The sequence below is a fragment of the Pholcus phalangioides genome, unplaced genomic scaffold (genome assembly GCF_987345545.1).
Source record: "Pholcus phalangioides strain wild (caught in Gottingen) unplaced genomic scaffold, Ppha-v1.0 ptg000003l_1, whole genome shotgun sequence".
NCBI classification, from domain to species: domain Eukaryota; kingdom Metazoa; phylum Arthropoda; class Arachnida; order Araneae; family Pholcidae; genus Pholcus; species Pholcus phalangioides.
Window position 1 is genome coordinate 30,666,953 of NW_028301596.1, and position 24,332 is coordinate 30,691,284.

At 37.2% G+C, this 24,332-nt stretch overlaps 1 protein-coding gene across 1 annotated transcript in view; it reads right to left on the bottom strand.

Annotated features, from left to right (window-relative positions):
- Window positions 1-24,332, bottom strand: part of LOC149088388 (uncharacterized) — a 132,366-nt gene that overhangs the window by 92,497 nt on the left and 15,537 nt on the right. The window contains exon 2 of the mRNA XM_089247471.1: window positions 19,781-20,592. Within this exon, the coding sequence (XP_089103597.1) occupies window positions 19,781-20,501 (721 nt within the window). The 5' untranslated portion in view covers window positions 20,502-20,592. The remainder of the gene's footprint in view (window positions 1-19,780; window positions 20,593-24,332) is intronic.

Consider the following 24,332-nt stretch of genomic DNA (forward strand, 5'->3'; position numbering starts at 1 on the left):
TGCATTCATTAAAGATATGACTTTTCAAGTTTTGTACAGCTAAGGTGGGTATGATAGGTCTCGTTTCAAATGTTAGTTCATTCGTGAATTATATCGTACTCTTTTGTAGCTAACTGTTCGCAACACAAGTCATTGGATTAACGTTGTGTATCTCATCTTTCTTAAATTCCCACTGTAACTTGCACAGGCATCCGCAAAAATTCATTGAGTCGATTTCCCGAGACTATTCCAACATAAAGTGTTTTTAAAACGTGACTTTCGTTTTTCTAAGGGAAATCCGAGAAATGGACATAATTCCAATCACCTTGCTTGTCTTTTATATGGATGTTTTCGAAATTCGCCTATTCGAGGAACATCCATCTAGCTTTTGCTAGTCATGATGGAGATTTCGAAAAACGGCGGAAGATAGTCTACAAACTGTAATAACACACACACACACACACAGCAATTCCTTTTTTTATATCTTTTCTTTCTTCTTTATTTATTTTCTGTTTGTTTTGGGGAATTTCGCTGATACGAAATCAACCTGTGCATTGTCTCCTTGGACAGAACGACACGCTCTTAAGTAGAATTAAGAAAAAGAAACGACATCTTGCGAGAGAAAGAATCATTATCAGTTTTCACACCGGCGGCGAGCAACACGACAAAGATAAAATAAAGTAGAAAAGAGTTGAAATTATTTAGGAAAAATATATTTCTCAAGTTTATGAACATTTCATTCTCCCGCTGATAGTTCGCGCACGAAATCGCCGCAGAAATATTTATTATATTTGCAGTTTTTTTTCTTTCCTTTTTTTCTACAGATTGTTCGCAGTAAATGGAGTCGATTGCGAGTTCAGAAAGAGGATTCCAAGGTTTTTCTATTTTCATGATTTACATGCTTATCGCTGAGATTACAGTATGCATTATGTCTGTGAAGAATGACGTCGTGTTTCACTAAATCTTTCCTGGATTTCCTTAGCTCATTTCTAGAATATCCTATCAATAGCAATAAGGGCTGTTACTTCAATGCTTTTAGTTCCCAAAAAATAACTACTTCGTGGTAGTTGAAAACTCTCAAATATACAGTATCAAGTCGCCCCGAAAGTATTTTGGGGTAGGTGTCGGGGCTGTACAAATCGATTGCCCAATTTGCCCGATTGCCCAATTGCGAAATTTCGACCGGGCACGTATTTTCTCCGACCACACGCTCGACACTGATATTTTTTCATTTTTCCATCGACGATGATGCAAGACGTTCTTACACACATGCGTGAAATTTCACAGAAATTCTGTCTTTGACAGTTAATGATGCAAAAATGTGTAGTCGCGTTTTTATTTATTTTTACGGTCTTAATATTTAGCGGTCCGATGTAGTCATGGACCATCATATGATGCAACTGGGCTCATAGAATCTGGAATCTTTGGGGGTCCCCGTTCCAGGATTTTTTACGGGCATTTCTCTTGAATTTCTCGGTCAATTTTGATTATTTAGTAATTTTAACTGTTTCGTTAAAAATAATAATAGGGCTCATCTTTCACTAGGGTGGTCAGACGTCCTAGTTTCCAATTAGAGTCCCAGTTTTTGACCAATAAATGCACTGTCCCGGAAAATGCTTTGGGACAGCTGTTTGTCTTGGTTTTTTTCTTAACTAATCGAAGATAAAATATGAATATGATAAAATGAAATTATTTTTAAGAAAAAACAATGGAGATGATGGGGAATACCTGGGTGTCCCATAAATTCGGCGAGTAGTTAACTTCGTGAATAGTTAAAAATTTCATAAAAAGTGAAGAAAGTGGTATATTTGAATGCTGTGCGCGAAAAATTTATTCTCATATAGGGATCTTTTTTTTTGGTATAGAAAAAAAAATTAATTAAAATTTTTGTAGATAGAGGGTGTTTTGCGAAATCAAATCAGAATCTTATAAAATGCAGGGCGTATCTGAATTTGAGGTTTTTCATTGTGATGGTGAAATTGGTGAATAAAGCACTATTGGTGGAAATGTTTTACCTCAACCACAAATCACCGGCTGAAACTTCAGGCACAGAAGAGATTGAAGAAGGGTTCAGGTCCAATCACTCCTGCCTTGCTTTCATGCAGTGCTTTCTGACGACTGAAATTGTGACGAATTTTTGTATGTGCAAAAAAGTTCGTATTCATGAGAATAACGTCTTCGCAAACCACATTAAAATATACCAATTCCTCCAATTTTTACGAATTTTTAAACTGCATGGGACACCCTGTACGTATATGACATCAATCACTTGAATTCCCAAAGTATTTTGTAAATTAACTATTTGCAATCTTAAATACACGCGTCCCTTAGAGCTATTCTAGAAGATTGGGACAATTAGCATTGAGGATATCAGTATCAAATTAGTGATAATTTCTCATTTAGTTTCATCGCTCGCAACGATTAATAAGAAGAAATAAACAACTTCGTAACATCATGCTGTATATCACTTATTCAAGAGTTTACTAGTAAATATACGTATTGTCCTCCCCACGTGGGATTTTAATGAGATAAATCGATTGATCGCGGCCAATGCTAACACTTCATGTAGAGATAACTTCCTACGGAATTCGGCGATCAACTAATCAACGTAGTCGTCCTAGGTGTATAATTATTTCTATTCCAGTCTCTCACTTCAATATATGCATTTATTTTACTGAATTGGATCATGCACCAGCGTGCGATACCTGGTTCCAGATAGGTTATTGGACATTTATTCTCAGTACAATATAATATACGAATGGCAATCTTGACGTTTCATCTAAATCACCAAACCGTACTTGGCGCCAACTTCTTCTGAACTGACAATATTGAAGGATCTTTTTTTTTTTATTCAGTGTAAAAGAAACGTCTAGACAAAAAGCAGTGGGATGTGGTGCCAAGCAGTGGCAACATTCAATAAAATGGGGTTTGGTAGAGGCAGAAAAAAAAAACCCCCAAAGAAACTCGGCGATTTAATTGGGAACTTGTTATAGCAACTGTCATGCTTGCTTCAAAAGTTCATTTGGGGAGAGAATGTGCTTTACTAGAAAGAGAAGAAAGAAATATCTCTCTATAACGACGATTTTAATGTAAATAAAATAGCTTATGGAACGAACGGGTGTATTTCTTCAATGTGAACTCAATAGTTATTCTTACATACAGTACCGGTACGTACATATGTTACGGTAAATGTGATAAATCGGTTATTATGTATAATAACGATTTATTATGCATGCTTACCAATCCGTTTTGGTATAAGTTTTATTAATTTATCACTTCTACCATCGAATATGCATATTGCACACAAGCGCACTGGTAAATTTAATAAATACCTACTAAAAAATATATCCCCCTTTTGAAATTTATCCCCTTTATCTATGTGATTATGTGATTATGCATAATACCATAGTGTAATTTGTGAATTTGATAAATATGAAAAAAATTTCACGTGCATCCAGTATGTGTGATGAATTTAATCGGACCCGATGTAATGATAATAAATTTTACGATCGTACCCCGATATAATTATTAAATGCATTTATGAATTATCGTGCATAGTACGATTTCTCATGTTTACCAACGACGTGACGTCGAGTACTATGCATAATCACCGGCAAAAGTGATAATTTTCTTAATACTTAATAAATTTACCAACGACGCTTGGGAACAATACGTTACTACCGGTGAAATTGATAATTTTAGGGAAATTTAACAAATTTTTTTTTACCAAAATGCTCGACAATTATGCGTAATAACCGGTTACTATGTATAATATAACTGGATTTACATTTACCGTAACGTATAGATTTGATGAACGGGTTTTATCACTTACACACGTGGTAGAAATCATAAATAAAAATTTCAATTATTTCACAAATAGAAATTGTAGTTGTTAAGTAAGGTACTGAATGCCCAACGAGGTAACTGATAAAAAAAATACAACTTGATTATTCAAGAGGAATGTCTCTATTTCGTATTGGAGCCATGTACTTGGTCATTTGAATCCAATTAACGCATACAGTGAAACCGCTCTAAAAGGGCCACTCTTTATTCCTTTGAAAACCTGCCATTCAGAAAAGTGGCCTCACAATAGAGATGCACTAAAAAATGTTTCGGGCTTCAAATGTAAAGAAGTGAATGATTTCCATCATATAACACTGTATGCCAGAGACGTGCGCAGGGAAGGAGTGAGGCGATCAAAAATTAAAAATATTTTTAAATATGTCTCTAAAATTATTAAAACATCGGGGGAAAACATTTATATGCCATCCCAATCAATTTCTGTTAATAATTCTAAATGCTTTTGGAAGGTTGGTAACCGAGACTTCTCTGGAAGAAATTCAAGATGTCCCTTTTTTTCATATCCCGTCTGCCCCCTCAGAAGGTCAATCCCTGAGTAGCCTACGCCTCTGTCGTATGTGTATATGCAAAGCATTAAAAACAAACTTCTAAAATGCATAAAATGAATCCAATAGTTCGAAATACATGGTTTGAATGTACTCACAAACCATACATTCGTGCGAAAATTCAGTATGTATTCCTAAATATCGATATCCAATCTTAATTTTTCTCACATTCATTCACTAACATTGCAATTCCTATAACGACAAATTCTTGTCGACAGAGGGTGCTGCACAAAAGCAAATTAGTGGAAGTGTGTCATAAAACTCAGGGTGTACGATTAACAGCTCATTTCTGAATTTTGCGGTTACTGGGTGAAGCTTACATAAGTTTTTTCATTGTGATGGCGACATAAATAGACAAAGCACCGTTGGTGAAGTTGTTTTACCTCGGTCGCGAATCACCGGGTGAAGCTGTATGAACGTTTCGGACAGAGGAAAGATCGAAGAAAGATTTGGGTACAATCACAGATGACTTGCTTTCGTGCAGCACCCTCTATCGGCGAAAATTCAAACCAATTTTTTATGTACAAAAAAAAAACGTTTGTGAGAAATACTTCGCAAACACGCTTAAAAATACAATTCCTTCAATTTTTACGAATTTCTAAACTATTTACGAATTTATGGGACGCCCTGTATTTCCGACACTCTCTTATATGCCAAGAAAAAGTACTTCGTAGATTCAAAAGTGATTGGACAACGAAAAATGAGCCACTCGGGCTTAAAGTGGGGTAGAAGTGCCCTTCCAAAGTATGTATTGGGCAATAGAAATAAGATTAAGTGTGTTATATTATATCTTATGTATTCGGGGAAATTCCGGTCTAAAAGGTATCGACATATAAGTAAATTTTTTCAAGTACCTAGAAGTATCATAAGCATTCCCTCCACACCCAAGTATACTATCTTCATTTTTCCCTTTAAAGATGTGGTCTTGTTGGTTGTTGGTCTTTCACTGCAAGTTTCAGTTCGTTAATTACTTTCAATTTTCAGGTTTTCCATCGAAACTTCTGATAATACCCGGCCCATTGATTGGAAGCAGCACAAACCTACGACGTCGCAGGCATAAGAAAGCATTTTAAGTAAAAAAAAAAGAAAGAGGGAACTGGTATATATATATATATAGAGAGATTTTTCCATCCTCCACTGCTTCACGTGGGTGATCACGTTTTTCCACTGATTTCACTACATCAACTGTCTCAAGCAATATTATCACACCTTGCTTTAAGAAGAAAAAACATCAGCAGCTGTGAAACAGCTCGCGTTGCAAAATGCATGCTCTATAAAATTCGTAGACGTTAGAAACCTGTAACGAACTGGCTACAGATCGATCATTATTACGAAAAAGCTTTCGATCTTGATCATTTCGTCAGTTTTACTCGGAAAATCGATTTAGATTTCACATAAAAAATCGTGCTTGAATTTGGGGATTATACGGGATGTACATTATTGAGGTTCCTCTGTTCCGGGCTGTCTACAGCCTCAACAGCCCATCAAAATTTTTGTGGAACTTTAGGAACGTCTTAATAGAGGTAGAGTTTTTGAGGAACCCCCCCCCCCCCCTTAAAAACTAAAAAATTCCCCGTATCCTTTTTAGTTCAGATTCACCGGGTTTTGAAAAAGAATTTCACCAGCGAAGCATGTTCTTCTAAAAGTCAGCGTCGTACTTTTTCAGGGAAAAAACTGTGGAAATGGATTAGAAGGGAAAAGGTTCTGTGCTCGAGATGTTTACACAAACCCAAGCAGAAGAATTCAAATTCAAACGGGACTTACAACCCGAAATTCTCCAATCGCCTTGCAAATGATGACTACAAGAGCCTTACAACATAATACGCTCATCCCACGGCTCTCGGTGTGGCCCTCGGAATCATCTGATGTGGGCTCGCGAGCTCAAAACTAATTTTGTAAAAATGGACCATGTGGCACATTTACAGATCACTCAAGTGACCTGCAGTACAGTTAAACGCCGATTAATGTTAATCAAAAAGACTAACTTTGCCCGACCACGTTTTTCGTTGGGACAGAACGTGTTCGTTTTTTCCACCTCGATAACGGCACCCACGAGTGCCGAAACATATGTCGGTGCTTTGTAAATTCTGATTTGTCCTCATCACGTTGTCAATATTCTACTATCACTTGATATGTTCACATTGGAGGAGCCCAGGTGTCGGGGGGATATGATCGATGTATTTGAAATTTTCAACGGGACAGATAGGATGGACCATGAATTATTAATACGTCGTCAATAGACTGCTTCGACAAGGGGACACCGGTATCATTTAGTAAGGAGCAATTCCAAGCTGTGTTGTCGTTGGGTGTTTTTCCCCTAACAGGGTTGTTAATAAATGGAATAGCTTACATCCGGGGGTCGTGAATTCTAACACGATTGACACTTTTAAAAAGAGGTACGAGTGACAAAATGGGATAAATCGAGAAGTATCTATACTTTAAGACAACCATAATCTTTCTTATGTAGCAGTGTATTCTTATGTTAGGTTGCTGCATTTGCCAGCCATATTTTTTTATGGGCATAACTCTTTCAGTCACCTCGTTGGGCAATTTGTCTGTTGTGGCCTTTGTATTTGTATTTAAGTTGCCCACGACATATTAGAGATCATTGAGTATAAACACAATGATCTGTCAATGTATGTAAACACACCCGTGACACAGTTCCAGAGCACTTAAGTGGTACAGTTCCTCATCACTCAAGCGGCCTGTGGCACAGTTCTTCGTCACTCAAGTGGCCCATGGCACATTTACAGATCACTGTGACCCACGAATTAATAATAAGTTACGTAATAAATAAGTGACGTGTGCCACAGTTCCAGAGCACTTAAGCGGCACGCGGTCGAGTTCCGAATCACTCAAGTTACACAGCACAGTTCCAGATAAAACTCAAGTGGCCGACAGCACATTCCCAGATCATTCAAATGAACCGCGGCATATTTACAGAGCACTTGAATTACCCGCGACCCATTTCCCGAGCATTTGAGTTACCCGTGGCCCATTTCCCGAGCATTTGAGTAGCCCGCGACAAGTTTTCAAACCAATGAAATGGCCCGCACTCTCGTAAAGGTTGATCACCCTTGCCTGACAAGCTTGAACAAAATTCATTGTTTTCTGATGGGTACTGAAGTTAGAGCTGCAGACAACTCAGAACACGTCAGCTTCAGTTATAGACACCCTGTGCATTTCCGCATTGCGCTACATGAAGAAGGATTTTAATTATCGGTCTAGTCCGGAAACTCTCACGTTGAATTTGGCGAATTTTGAATGAAATAATTTTAGATGGGCAAAATCAATATTTTTGTAAATATAATTTCTCGTATCAACTGTAATTCCTTTTTACTTTAACTATTAAACTTTAGATGTTACGCTGATGATCGAGATTAGAATAAAATTGTGTAGCACTACACAAATAAATGTATTCATCGAATCACATTATTCTCTTTCAAATCGTACCAAGGACGACTCTGAAACCTCCTTCTAACATGGTTCATTTTAGCTCACACTGAGCGAAATCCGGTTCTTCTTCTTCGCGAGATGACAATGAGCGTGCGAGTTTCACCGCATATAATTTGACGCGAAAATAAAGCCCGTAAACAAGAGCTCATAACGAGTCAAAGTTCATGAGCACGTGTTCTTTTTCTCCCCAGCCTTCGTTCTCCGCAAAGATTCCGGTAATAACTATATGCTAAAAAATAAAATAAAATGAATAACCAGGTCTCCTTTCGTTGAGAGTTTGGCTTTGAACTCCAAAAAAATGCGCTCATTGCATTCCACGTCACGATCAACACCGGTCTTTCACTTGCTCTCATTCAACGTTTGCTTGAAGATCACAGCGAAGATATTACAGACACATATTTTTACTCACTCACACACACGCACACTCGTCTTCACTGCTCTTACTATATGTTATTGCCTATTCTTCTTCTTCCAGACAGTATTATTGCTCACACACACACACACAACCCGACTGACCTTCTCATTCACAGCTCGAGGTTCTACTAATAATGCTGAGAACTACGAACGGTCAACAATACAAATAACCGAATAATAAAAGCAAATGGAATGAGAGAAAGGAATCACACAGAAATCGGTTCATGTAATCAAAACTTGCTACGGATGGCAGCTTCCAACTTATATATATATATATATATATATATATAAGTATATATACCGATTTATCTTATATATAATTATAATGAATCGATAATTATACTTAATAACCGGTTACTATGCATACTTACCTAGGTAAGTTTGTTAAATTTATCACTTTTAACGGTGATTATGCTTAATAACCAAGTGTCGTTAGTAAATACTTGAAATTTATCATCTTTATTTGTGATTATGCATAATACCCCAGCGTAATTGGGGAATTTGATAAATATGAAAAAAAAATTCCAAAAATCTTTAACATATGTTTTGCTATTTTTCAAACGACTCAAACGTTTAAATTGACCAGATCTGAAGGGACTTTCTGACCCAGGACTTTTGCTTGACCGCCGATGACATACAATCGATGTGCATGAGTCATTAAAACGCGCGGTGATTTATATTATAAACTTTTATTTCAAGCAGAGTTGACTGTATTCCGTTTTTGTGGGTTATATAGAAGGCATTAGTTGCAGATCTTACTTGGGCGCTAATCATACATTAATTAGGTTTATGCATCATCACGTTGGTAGTTGCAGTAAATGGTAAGCGTGGTAGTTTAGAAATTGGGACGTGCAGGTACAATTTTCTGGCCATACTCCCAGGAAATATTAAAGAGGTGTCACTTTTCTCTGACGCATGTGGTGGTCGGAATCGAAATCAAATCATTGCCAGCATAACAAAATGAAAAAGGGTAAAGAGACGATGGTGGATACGCAAAGCTCTTATGGTAAGTCCGAATTATGGTGACAAGCTCATGTGTATCTAAAATTAAAAGACGGAGCAGACTTCAGAAATTTTACAATGTCGTCGCCTAGCGATTTTGAAACTATTGGTTATGATTGGAGGAGAAATAGCCCGAAAAAATACAACATTTAGGCAATCTACATATTCCTCCATGGATTGCGTTTACTGTAACGCTTTGATTTCTTTTGTGAAACTGCTTTAATACATATAGAGCGTAATAATGCAATTTATATCATCATCAGACATCAGTGGGTCAATGAGTATTGATCTTAAGCTTACTATTGATTTGCATTTCGCGCAGTTTCAATGTGATTTGTATGTTGTTGTTGTGCATTACTATTAAAGTTCAATTTTAGAGCCAAGGCCGGTTTCTCGCATGAGCAAATGCAGCGGCCCGCAAACTTTCAGGGCCTCAAAATTATCTGCCTCTTGTATTTTAGGCACAGCCCACTAATTTATATTTGCTCAAGGCCTGAACTTATAACAAGAAAAAAGCCCTGGATATAGCGTGGACCGTGTGGTCCGCTAATCTCCGCCCATTCCATATGACCATACAAATAAAATCAATTTTCTTAGTTACTGTATCGTGCTGTAGATAGTAGCTTCTCAGTACGCAATAATTAATGACAAACTGGAATAAGAATACCATTCAAAGCTTGGGTTACCCTAAAGGTTCAATCACACACCAGTATGTACTCATACAGTTTTTCATACTCATACTCATACCATACTCATACCTTTTCACACTCATACCAGTATGTACTCATACAGTTTGAACGGATCCGGAAATTTCGCCCCGATACGTTTCGTTCCTGTTACATTTCACCCCCGGAAAGTCCACTCCGACATTTCGCCTGCCTTGACCGTTTGAGTGACCGTTAATTACTTGGTCGCTCACTTGGTCACTCATACGGTCATTCAGTCACTTGGACACTCATACGGTCAGGGCAGGAGAAATGTCAGCGGTGTAAATATTCGGAGTAAATGTCCAACTCATTGATAACTCATACGATCACTCACTAGGTACTCACTTGAGAACTCGCATGATCACTCATATGGCCAGGGGTGAAATATACCGGGGGCGAAACGTCGGAAACGAAATGTTGGGGGCAAAGTTTCTATAAACCGTTTTTGAAGCCTTTAAAATGATTAGTCTCTTCAACACAATTCTTAAAAAAATATTTTGGAGAAATTATTTGGATACGATTTTCTGTATTGTTTTCTGGTATATTTTCTACAATCTGAGAAGCGCAGTTTTTTTTTTATTCTGCCACAAGCACGTATTTATCCATCCAATAACTTCTTTCAGAAGAAAAAAAATGGAATAAAGGAATGATGCGACTTTATTCGCGAAGCATTTACTCTGTCATAAATACTCTGCTTATACTCTTCCGGTTAGTGGATTGAGACTGCGGATTTCATACTATCTCCTCAAATCTCCGCCCATTCCATATGACCATACAAATAAGAATGAAAAACAATGTTCTCAGTTGCGCATAAATTCCATGTTGATCCCATACATATGGGACAAGAGATTTTTCAATCTAGAAATGGGTCGGAAAAAAGCATTTCCATCGCTTTTTGCGTCATTTTAGGATTATTTTCTTTTTCGATATTCTGCTTCTCTCTCTTTTCTTATACGTTACTTGCAACTCGATGGATGATCTCTTCCGATACCTCGAAGGTTGTTTACAAAACAGATTTTTCCATGAAAAACAAAACCACAAAAGTTATTTTCTCAAAAGCTTTACTCATCGAAAGTAAGCCTGTGCACACATTCGATCAAATTTTGAGCCTGTTAAGTCATTAAAAGTCGATATTTTCACCAGTAATGGCAGTTGGGCATTTCTTTAACTATGGGGCGATCTATCTTGGTTAGGACGTTTCTGATGGTTTTCCGTAGCAATTCAGGTCAACCATCTTTAAATATTTCCAGTTGGTTAAATAAACACAACTATATTATGATATTAATCTATGTTCAAGGTGTCCTATAAATTGGTAAACAGTTTAAAAATTCATAAAAATTTAAAGAATCGGCATATTTGAATGCGGATTGCGAAAAAGTTATCCTCACGAAGGAAAGAGGTTTCTTTTTTTTTGTGCAGAAAACAAATTAAGTCAAATTTTTCGTAGATAGACAGCACTGCACGAAAGCAAATTATTAGACATAATTGACATATTGACAAAAATGGGAATTTTAGTGAGAATAACTTTTTACACACAAACACATTTAATTATGCCAATTAATCCAATTTTATAATGTTTTTAATTATTTAAGAATTCATGGAATACCCTGTATCAGTAAGACATTTAATTCTCGAATATTTTTTTACTTATCACGCTAAGTACAAACACTTAATGAACATTTAGAATCTAATTTCTCAGAAACAGACGTGATGACTTGGAATTAAACTACAGTTGAGTAACCAGATATGTCAGCAATACTGTACATGAAAAATGAGGGGTTGAGAAGGAAGCCATAGAAAAGTATTGTGCCGGCATTTCTTGGCCATATTTATCCATCTAAGCTGAGTTTGCGGTACCCGAGAAAGAAACAGGATTAAAAGCCGACTCTCTCTTGTGGTGCTGAAATTCGATTTCCCACGATCGTTTAAAATTTTTTATAGGTTAGATCATAGTTTCTCAACTTTTTTTGTCCCATCACCCCCTTCTTCAGAAATTGTTTTCTTCCATCGCTCCCCAACGAAATCTAACCCATAGAATCCTATGTTATACTCGTAGCTTCTACCGCCCTCCTGGAACATTCCATCGCTCCCCAGGGGGCGTTAACACCCACGCTGGAAATCACTGGGTTAGATTCTCATTTTGAAGTTCGATCGCAACAAATCTATGTGGTCAAACTCGGTTGTAATGAAATTCATTTCACAACGACTATAAGCAGCGATATTTACGCTGGCGTAATAATGTCAAATAACTTCGCTAAATAAGGGCAACGAAATGCAACTGATATAACGACGCATTTTTTCAGTAAAATTGTGTTAGTTTTCTTTGTTTCTTTTGTGCTTTTTCTTATGATTTTTGGAACGTTGTCTGTCAATGATAAATATGTGGATAAAAACCGGATTCATCATGGAGAAATGACTTTTCTCAACACTCAATAACTGAATGGAACTCAAACCATGGTCCCGCTGTAATCCACAGGCAAATGATTCTATTTCTTTGATTATAGGAGGACCATCGGTTGATTCCCACCTAAAACCAGTTGACTTTTTCCTCTTTCCGAGTTTAACTCAGCAATAATGTTCAGAAAGTCAAATCACGACGAATCCTTGGAGGGTCCATTGCGTTGATTGTCAATCAGATCAACAATCGTGTTGATGTCGAGGTTCAATTTGCATTCATTGCACATGGAACATTGGCAGGGTTTCTAGAAGTTCCGGACATTCGATTCCCTTAACCATAGTTTGTGTGCATTCCACATCCTTAACATAAACAGTTCGGTATCCATAACTACAATTCATGCATCCGTTATCCATTACAATATTCCATGCATTCCATAGCCTTAACTATAACCCACACATGCATTCGATATCTATTACTATAGCCCGTGCATTCAGTATTTTTAATTACAATTCATATGTGTGTGTGTGTGTAGTTATGCGATAGCCTTAATTACAGTTCGCGCATTGGGTAACCTTAACTATAATCTCTGTGCATTCGATATCCTTAACGTACATTCGGTATTCATAACTACTATCTGTGCATTCAGTATCTTCTTGAAGCTGTGTTCGAGAAAGAAATGTGAAATTCATTAAGAGCTTACTTCGAGGAATATGCCAGGATCAAAAAGAGGTTGAACTTGTCTGTTTCATTATCAATTCAGATTTGAAATATGTGCTCTGTATATGACCATATTCGTTTATGAGCACTGTTTCATGATACCATCGGATTATTTATTTCCTACCAGTATTTTAAAAACCTCAGTTATAAAGACTCAATTTCACTGTACCCTGAACGTCGTTGTAACTTGGTTTGACAACACAGAAATGACATTTTTGCCATATTTCTCTCTCTAGAATGATTCCTGCTCTACATTATCTCTATTCTGCTCACAAGTAGCTACGTAAGAAGCTCAAATGAAATGAAGTTTTGTCTGCTGGATCAGTACATCACACAATCTTTAGTTTTTCCTCTGGAAATTAGAAACGTCTCGGGAATCAGAAAAGAAGAGCGGCTCATATTCACCAGGGCCCAGCCAAGTTAAGAGTTCGTCATTCGCGTTTTTTGTTGTTCTCATCACCGCAGTGTATTATCAGATCGCCAGCATGCATCCATGCGTGTCATCATCACCATCGTAAGAAGAAGAGTTCGGCATGTGAGGAGGATACGAGGTCAAAGGAATAAGTGGCATCTGAAGGTGAACGAGTGGTCAGAGAAGACTCACTGCTACTGACCCTTGCAAAATAAGCAACCAAAATCACGGATCATTATCAGTAGCAGAAACGTTAAATAATAATCGGTCAACTGTGGGATCCGCCTCGGGGGTTGCGCCTATTGGTGCTTTCCTGATTATGTGCAGGCATATAACATTCTCATTCGCCGAGGGAGAGACAAAGCAAGATAAGAGTCACGAGAAATTATTGAGAGTTGATTGCAATTCTCGTTAGCTCGATTTATATCTCATACATCAGTTGTTCTTAATCTACATTTACCCTCCTGGTTCGAGTTTGAATACAGAAGGGGTAGGCACAAAGAGGAATCCCCCCCCCCCAAGAGCTCCAGAAGAAAAAGTCCCCGATTAACTACTGCAGCGGTTCCCAACCTCTGATCCGTGTGCATTTCCCAGGGACTCCACTGCCTCTCAAACAAATGAAATGAGGCTATACATTTAGTAAATGAATAAGAAAAACAAGCTTTTAAGGGGAACACCACCATAGAAATCAATTCTAAAAAAATGGGGAAACATGAAGGTTTAGAGTCATTAAACTACGGTAATTTCAGGTAATTAAGCCGCAACCAAAGATATAAGACACATGGTATTTGGCTATTGAATCTTGCACAATAGACTTCTTTCCTCACACTCTTCAAACACAGAATTTAGCAATATTAATTAGCTCACCAAGAAAAACTTGAAAAATTTGCATTTCTATCAAAACGACGCTGCGACGGCCATGTAGCAGCAGGATTATATACAGCAGGGGTCTTCAACCTTTTTCTAGTCGCAAGCACTGCCTGCATCCATCATGAAAAGAAGAGCACCATTTTCGGCAAGTTCGACGTACGACTGCATGAAATCACAGGATGATTTCAATCCTCGAACGCAATTTGTACATGATGGGTCCAATTGCAACATTGATCAAGTGCTCGCGAGCACGAAATCTAGCACAAGCATCGAGCGCTCTGGGTGCTTCAGGGAGCACCGTGAACGGGTTGAAGATGCCTGATATACAGTATAGTAAGGGTTTTCTCATCTCTGTAAACGCGCTCGACCAATACCTCCTAGATAGTTAAGTATCTAGGAGGCATTGGGGCTCACCGTCCTGACTCAGATGGACCTTGTCTCGGAGCTACTGTGTGACGTCACTGATCAAGCACTTTGTATTAGACGACAAGCAAACGAAGAGCAGAGTCATAGCCTACTGTTATTGTATTCAAAAGGATTATTTTAAATTTTAGTCGCTTATTTTACTGTTTCAATTGAGCGATCTCTCGTTTATGGTGTTGTTTCAGTTGCGCTCGCGGTGTTTTTATACTATTTTTTTGTGATTCTCTCTGAAAATGAGAAAACAAATATGAGTTGTGTGATAGCAACATGCAAGAACTTTACTCTTAGGACAAAGAAACTTGAGATTCAAGCTATTTATCATAATTCCTAAAGGCCCAGAGACTAGCAATATATGGATGTCCGAATGTAAGAGGCTCGATCACAAGTACGCTAATTAATTGCGGCAATCATTTTCATCCTAGTGATTATGAAGATGATCTGGAGAATCGCCTTCTAGGTTTACCTCAAAGAAAAAAAATTTGAAAGCCTCCGCGCGCTGTGCCGTCAGTAAATCTACCCGGTAAAGGTGCATCAAACGATGAATCTATTTTAAGAGAATCTCGATTGAATAAGAAACCAGTACGTTCGAATGCTTTGGACAGGATTCACATCTGAAAACCACCGAGTTTTCTTATTTCTTATTTGCTTATATTTTTAATATTAATTAATATTAATATCATATATAATTATTATTTATATGCAATTAAGATCATATTATTTTTTTGCATTTGCTTTCCACGTCTTTATGTTGCAGTTGTATTGATAATAACGAAGTTAACACTTCCAAAACCTACAGCTAATTCAAATGATAACATGAGATAATTAAAAATTATAGAAAGTTTGAAAGATAGTTGATATTATCTATTTCGAGTTGGCTTTCGATCAACCCAATAAAAATTAACTAACGTACGTGATTCAATTGAAATGGAGCCGAGAAAAATATTCTCGGTGGAAGTTTCCTCATAAGTAAATACAAAATTTCTTATTTTAAATGCTTAAATGCTTGCGCGAAGTAAGTCAATAAATATGCAAATACTAATGACAATAATCAAAAAAATAATTTTGGAAAGAATTCAACAAAATGGGCAGTAATAGATTGCAAACTATCGTAATTAACAGGGTAGCAAAGCGGGCGCACTCTCGGTTCTACTTCATCAATGACGTCAAGCATGACGTCAGCTGGAACCGACGCCAGCGCCTCACGAGATAGCCCTTATTACATGGCCCTGCCAAACAGTAGGGAGGAGGAAATGGCCACCACTAAAATACAGAACGCATGGTCATACTGTTACTTTACTCCGGAATAAAGTAACTTTTCAGCTCCCAATACCCCCATGGCATCCTTTGCATTACACATCTTGCCTTTTCCTTCTGAATGCACTCAAATTTTATCGACTGCAGTGAAACATTTAGAACTAGCTATAATACCCGGCGCTGCCCGGGTTTTCTTCATTTACTGGGAGAATTGAAAAAGTGACAAACCATTACAAAGGAATAAACAATTTTACATAATACTGGCAGTATTAAAGAAGCGGCAAACCATTGTGAAGGGATATGCATGTCTGAAACGCATTGCTAGGGAACCACGGCAACCAAAGTAAACATTACGTGACTGTTGAGGCCCAAGAACCATTGTTTCCCAACAGTTTTTTGCCCATTTCGGACATTTGCCCTGTTCTGGCGAACTTTTAAAGTAGCCTATCGTTCAATCCGGGTCCTGTCTCATATATATGCAAAATTTGGAACTCATCGGTCTAAAATTGTGGATTTGTATAGAGAGCACACACACAGACACACAAGCCCCGTTTACAAGTGCAATATTGCGGTAGCATTGGGAGTTCTAGCAACTGCTTCACGACTTTTTTCCTTTGTAAGGAAAGAAATGAAGAGCAGTCATTGGTGAAAATTTTTGATGCGGGTTTTGAACTCGATTTTTCTATTTCCCATGTAAACGCGGCTACAGAACAGAAAATCAATTTTATACATATAGATAGAATGAACCGTATCAAATAGAGACAGTGCTATATCCATTCAAAGCCTGTGTTCCAGCATAATTAAAACACAGAAGCCTACGTCTCTCCATAGCGATTTCACCTGGATTTTAATTACGCCATAAATTTGATCCAATAAAAAGAAAAATGTTATGTTAAGTGTTCATATCCCTATGAAGCGTATTTTTGAAAATTTTTAATTTACAGAATTTTTGGTTGAAATTTTCAAGAAATGGTCTCGCTGATACAACAGTGAGTTTTCTTTTTTCTTTTTACGGTGCAATGAAAGCAAATTACAATTTTAAACTGAATATTTTGTACGTGAAAATTCAATGAGAAACCTTATCTCCAACTCAAATATCTATACCTTTCGAAAGATCGTGATGGATTTGAATGAATCTATGAATCCGAGACATGAATTCATTAAAAGAGACATATTAAAAAAAATTAAGTGAAATTAAGTCTTGAACTGCAAATTTAAGGCTGGAAAATTCCTTAACACATAATTTATGCAAATGTCTCTTGGAATAAAAAATGTAGTTTCAAGTTGTCCAGTGCCTACAACTGTGCGAGAGCTGCAAAGATCGGTGGAGGGACAGAATTTCTCGCAACAGGATGTCACGGAATAGATGGCATGATCCAAAGTACGCCTATCTCTGTATAACCTTACAAGTCCGTCATGCGCCAGCCATATTAGGACATTTCTCCAGGCTTTCGTCATATTTTGTGGGCATTGTGGTGAATTCTCATCGTGATGATTTAAATTCGAACCCCGTTGGGGCGGCACAGTGGTCGTGGTTGGCTGAAATTTGTTTTCTGTGGTTATCCAACTTCGAGACGCGAGTGCTAGCCGATCTCTTATTTGAAAAGTCTCTCCGCAAAGAGCAGGCAGACCTTCAACACGATATTTACATAACATGTAAATTCAAGCATTCACCATCTTCGCTTCAAAATATGAATTACAGATGACAGCACCAGCAAGAACACGAAGCAAGCACAACGCTGACAATGAACGCATTTTTAGGGGCACGCACGCACACACACGATTTGTTGGAAATTCGATTGAGGAATGTCAAAGACGTACGATCAAGAAGTACTCATGTTTCCCCTTTTCCACCATTTTCACTTTAAAATACGGAGGACAGATGGCGACTCCGGTAGAACAAGAAACACGCACAGCACTGGCAACATAAAGGCTTGGAGCACTTGTTCCGACATGTAAGGTTAAGTGGTAGTAGTCATGTTTCCACAAGTTTCCCGTCGACACAAGTGCTACTTATTTTCTTTGTCATGCGTCAGACTTTATTGTAGTCGTACGACATCATATACGTTTGTTCGTAGGCGTAAACAGGATTTTCTCAAGGGCTGGGGAGTTCAATTTTTCTTTTTTTTTCTGAAGAGCTTCTTTTCAATGTTTTTCCCGCAAAAACTCGGCTGCTCTCTCTTATCTATGAATTTTTATTCGAAATAACATATATCTATGTATACAGTATATCCTGTGCGTGTACAAATTAAATCCATTTATTGAGATAAAAGAAAGAATAAAGGCTTTTGTGATTGAACATAACGATGCCCATTTTCTTGAGAAAAAAAAAATCAGTGATCAAATAAAATCAATAGAACAGATGGATCGGACGATCGAAATCAAAAAAACTAAATAAGGTTAGAAATGAAAAATGTGTCTGTGTGTGAGAAACAAAAACCAAACGCGACTTGCCCTAAGAGAACGTGAAGGAACTAATTAATCAGTTAACAAACAGGTTTCAATTCATTTCAAGATCTAAAAAAGGTGTCGTAACAACTGGGGATGCTGTTTCTTAATGGGGAAAGTGATTCTCTTTGGGTTTTAGAAAACAGCTAATTGGTTCCGTCTCTGTCAGAAAAATTACCACGAATACCAATACACGGAAAGAGCTATTGGTGAATTTCTCTGGGAAAGAGTTAAGAAATCAATTTTAATTATCGATAGCTGATTCAGCGAAATAGATAGGCCCCTTTGAGGAGCCTGGTGAACACGAGAAAACGTATACGGTACTAAAATATATATACCGTCGAACACCGCTATAGTGAACCCACCTCGTAACAAAATGATGTTTTTTATCTTCATAGGATGTTGTCCTCTTAATAGATCGGATGTAGCGAGTATCGGATATTGCTTGATAATAAACTCGTTATAACGGGATTTAACTGGGCTTATTCTTTATTTCTTGTTGGTGCGGTGGTGTAATTAAGACGTACAGGGTGTCCCATATATTCGTAACTAGTTTGAAAATTCCTAAAAATTGAAGGAATCGGAAAATTAGCATACGTTTGAAGAAAAAGTACTTTTGGTAAAAAAAAAATACTTTTTGGTAGAAAAAATTGGTCCAACTTATTGTCGATAGAAGTCGCTGCAAAGCAAGTTACAGAATTCCTTCACTACCTTTCTTTTCACTACCTTCCTTCACTGAACCAGAAATGTTCTGAGGTAAGTTTTCTCCAATCCCTTCTGTGTCCAAAACGTTCATGAAGCTTCAGCCGGCGGTTCGTGGCTGAGGTAAAACAGCTTCACCACTAATGTTTTATCAACTAATATCAAAATCACAATCCCAACCTTATGCGAGCGCCAGTGACAGCAAAATTCAGAAATGAGCTATTACTCGAACACTCTGCATTTTATAGGACTCTGATTTTCATATATCCAGTGATTTGCTTTCGTACAGTGCCCTCTATCGACAAAAATTTGAACTAAATTTTTTTATCTGTACAAAAGCAAAATCCCCACCTCCTTCTCACAAACCACTTTCAAATACTCCGACTAAGTAAAGAATTTATTCGTGTATTGTTTTGTCGGCCTTGATCTGTAAAAGCTCCATCGCAACTAAAACTTCAGATTTTTCCAATGGATTCCCGATGGCAAACATCGTAACATTATAAGTTGTCATAAGAAAATGTGTAACTGAATTTTGAGGTAAGTTGTTCAAGAAAAAGTTACTAGGGAGATGATGCAAAAATGTGGTACTCACCATCTTGTTCTACATTTTCGGCGACGGTGAACGAGTCTTCTGTTTCCGTGACTTTTAACTTGTTTGAAAAGAACTCGGCCGTCTTCCGTACTGTCCCGCATTCAATCACATCTGTAATGAACGAAGGCTTCTCATCCCGGTAGTCCTCGCCGTTGACGATATCGTCGCATTGCTGCTTCTGGTTGTCGACTTCATCGACGGTGCAGTCCACCATATCCGTGACGAAAGCCAATCGAGCTTTCGGGATCGAGACGAGGTTCCCGAGCTCCTTCAGACTCTCGGATTTGATTTTCAGGGCTTCTATGTATTTCTCGGCGGTGCTGCACATGATCTCAGTGGATTCCTGTTCTTCGTGGGCATCCCCGTTGCACTCGATCGAAGAAACGTTGTACGATTTCCGTACGTTCCTTACACTGCACTCTTCCAAACTGTCATCGGAGTTGCAACTGTCGTCGTAATCAACGCTCTCTTCATCATCATCATCGGTTCCGTTTTCGTTTTCGCCATTCAGTATCGGGTCTTCCATCACGTCGTCATCGTTTTCGTCATCATCATGGTTATGGTAGTGAGGTTGGTTGGTATCGATGTCAGTCGCCATGTCGGAGAAAGATACCCTTTTCCTTTCCAAGCGAACTTTTTTCGAGGCCTTAGTTTCGGCTTCACCGTTAATAGACACGACACAGTTCATCATCGGCAGGTCGCACCCTGTCACCTCCATCATAAAAATTCACCAACAAATATTGTATTTTTTTTAAAGTGGCCTGCTACACTCTTATAGACGTACACTCCACGGTGAAATTTTAACTCTGGACCTACAAAGAAGCAAAAAACGAGAATTAAAGCTCAGTGTCGTGGAGCTGGATGCGCATGTCAATACAACACAGATATTAGAAAGGTACTGGACTCGAACAATGTCCGAATAAGGTCTGGAAAAGAGTCTGCTGCGACCCACCGTTTTCATGACTCTTTTTTCTTTCGAACACGACTATTACTTCCCTCTCCTGTAAATATACTGTACGTATAAAATGACTCAAATTTATTTCTGATTGCGCTTCATTGGTTACGATTTGAAATTAATTCTTATCTGCGAGCGTCACATTCCTCTCCTATTTCGTCCAAGAATTCAGTTTTGTGTATATAAAATAGTTTAATTAATTTCTAAAAATAAACCGAAACCTCAAAGAGGAAGCCGAAATTCTACGGATAGCCATCTACAGTTTTATATATAGTCACATTCACATTCGAAAAATGTCTATTTTATGTTAAAGAAACGATAGCTTTTATTAAAATATGAGATTAAAAAAAAAAATTATTGATACTAATCATACACGTCCACATAGATGACGATAAAGTAAAATTATTCGATAAAGCAAAATTTTTTTGCATATCTTATGGACGATTTCACATTTATACGCGCAGTTATGTATCCGAATAACTGTTTCGTATTCTAGATTTTTGTGTGTTTGTTTTTCCTGGTTCTTCCAAGAGGAAAGCAGTTTGTTTCAAGAAAAGATACGAAAGGTGGAGTATGATGTACCTATATTATTCCTATTGTGCATATGCATTATTAATGGGTTATATACTCTATTTTTCCCTCTCCCCCTCCCCCATCTCTTTACCAAAATCGTTAATTCAAACAAAGTCTCTGCAAAGGAGGAGAAGAAGAAGATTACTTACTACACATGGGTGGATAACACAAAGAATAATTCAAGGAAGAGAAGAAATAAATAAAGAATAATAATAATAAGGGACGTTCTTTGAATTTAATTCGGTGCTAGCGATGGAGATACGCGAACGTCGTCTTCTCAATAAAAAAAAAAACAGAACAAGAATGCGAATATTTTTCCGCATTGAAAATAAAATAAGCAGCAGCCTTTTGTTATCCGTTTATTTATTATGGCTTCTTTTTTGGAAAAAAAAAAAGAATAATAATATAAAAATAAATTAAATGAATAAAGGCCATGTGAGAGAGAGAGATTGATCGTCACTTTTTCTGCGAGAGAGAAAGACATTAAGGTGCGAGGGCTTTTTTTTCGAAAATAACATGCTTAGATTTAAAGCTTATCAAATGAATATTCATTGTGTGTATTCAATGCATTCGTGTTGCTGTTTTTAGAAACGCGCGAGTGGAATTATCTAGTAATAATCGTCCTCGACTTGTCAGTCTTTTAAAAGGATCGTTAATGAGGGATGATGCGATGATCTGAATAACTGTTAAAATCGGTTATACCGACATTCAAGAGACCGCGAAGTTGTGTCGCTATAACAAAGGTTTGAGGGTATTATAGATATGAAATATTTGATCAGAGATCGTTGCTCGCTCTATCTCTCTCTCTCGCTTGAAATAGTTATCAATCTATATGAATAATTGAATTAAACGGTTAAATCATCAAATTCGCAGGTGACGCTGCACTACTCTACTCCACTGATGACAATCGTTCACCAGCAAATTCGATAACCACTGATTTATTGATAATTCGAAATTGGTTTGTCAGTAACCACTTGCAAATAAATATAACAAAAAAGAGTTTATGTACTTCTCTACAGCTAATACTTTGCCCATAATCTGATATTCCATTATAATAATTGCCACAATATTTCTACTTGTAACTGCTCAAGTCTCGAACAGGTTTCCACGACTTGAGCATCTACATCGATCATCATCTCAGATGGAATATTCATGTAAAATATTTCAAAAAATTCTTCGTTACGTTATTTACACACACAAACGGTATTACCTCAAATCATACATAGACCAGTCTTCCATGTTAACGCTATACTACTCGTTATTCAGCTCTCTACTAGTATATGGTTTAACTGTCTAAGGTGGTGACTTCATTTTCAATCTTACTCCAATAATAAAACTCCAGAAAAGAGAAATAAGACTCATAACAAACACAAACGACTTTTTTCAACCCCTTCAAAACAACTTTTTCACAGTCTTGGGATCCTTCCCTTACTCCAGCTTTACTTCTACAAACCTCTACTACAACTATTTTTAAACGACAATTGGCTTTGCCTTTAAACAGTTCCCGTTTCTCAAATAGACTGAACAATATATATACTCTCTCGCTACCATTTATACTCAAAACTCTACTGAAGAATTATTTTACCTACCTCATAACAAAATTTTGCAACTGTTTAAAACCTGATTTTCTTAACATTACTGATTTATCACCCTTCAATAACACATGAAGCAATATCTATTTTCAATCAGTAACACCGAGAGTTTCTTTTGATTTTTGTCTACGCTCCTCATCAAGTTAAATTATGAAACAATTCGATCTCATACATTGCAACGCGTTATACGGATTTTTATTATTCTTACTAATCCGAAACTAATGCAATCCACATGTAATGTAATTGCACTCCCTCCTGTTGCCAAAAATACTATGAATCATGCGAAAGTATTGTGTAGGCACGTTTGATTTTGTTCTCACGTTTAACCACTACATTAACTTTTTTCTCCCTCTCAAAAAAATTATGTTTTTTTTTGTTTCGTTTTGTTATTTTGTTCACTAATATGTACTTATGTCAGTTGTTATTCATTATGAACTTGCAATGTGTCAACCAGTAAAGGTCTCTAAATTCCTTGACTTCTTTTTTCTTGAATTCATGTAACAAATGAAGTTAACCTCTTTACGATCACGGGCGCAATATTACGTTCAAATTCCAGTGGAATAAATTCAAAATAGTTCTCTGTGTTTTCTTTCCTTTCACTTGACCACCACGAAGCTTTGTAGTAACGCTACTATCTACGGAGAAGTTGCTTTTTCTTTTCCTCCTTTCTTTCTATATATTCCTGTTAACGATTCATCCCCATACATATGATGTATCTTTCGACTACATACATTTAAGAGCGGGAGGGGGAAAACCCCCCTTATATACCTATTATCTATTATACCATTCATATCTGTTATACCTTCTAATATTTCCTTTTATATTTTTCCTTCCCCCTTCCTTTTTCTAACGTATGGTTAGGTTAGGACAAGGTTACCAGATTTATCGCCGATTCGTCAAATAGAGATAATCCAAATTTCTTGCCAAACGCTTGTACGTGAAGTGGTTAATAAACTGAAATTGAAATTGAATGTACGAATAAACAAGCTTGTGTGTAACGCTTCCAAGAGATTTTTACAGTGATGCATACCTTTGAATTCATGTATAAAAACAATAGGTAGACATTTTTTGACACCTTGAAGTAAATTCCAAAAGCCCTTTCGGATAAATAAAGTTTAAAGAGGTAAAGAACGAGTGAATTGAACAGAGTTAAAGAGCTAAGATAGTAGTAAATTGACAGCGTGGCAATAGACTAGGGCTTCTGTGTATGGTTGGAAAATTAAAAACAATGTTGCCGTTATCATTGAAAAAGGCAGACAAACATTTTTTCGATAAGCTGAGTAAAACTGTAAATCGTAACTGTAATTATAATCGTAATTCAAATCGTAACAATTTCTATAAACTAGCAAAAGTGCTGAAAAATACAGTCAAACTCGGTTGTAACGACAACTCGATTATAAAGTCAATAATTTGCGATCCCGGCTGATTCTCC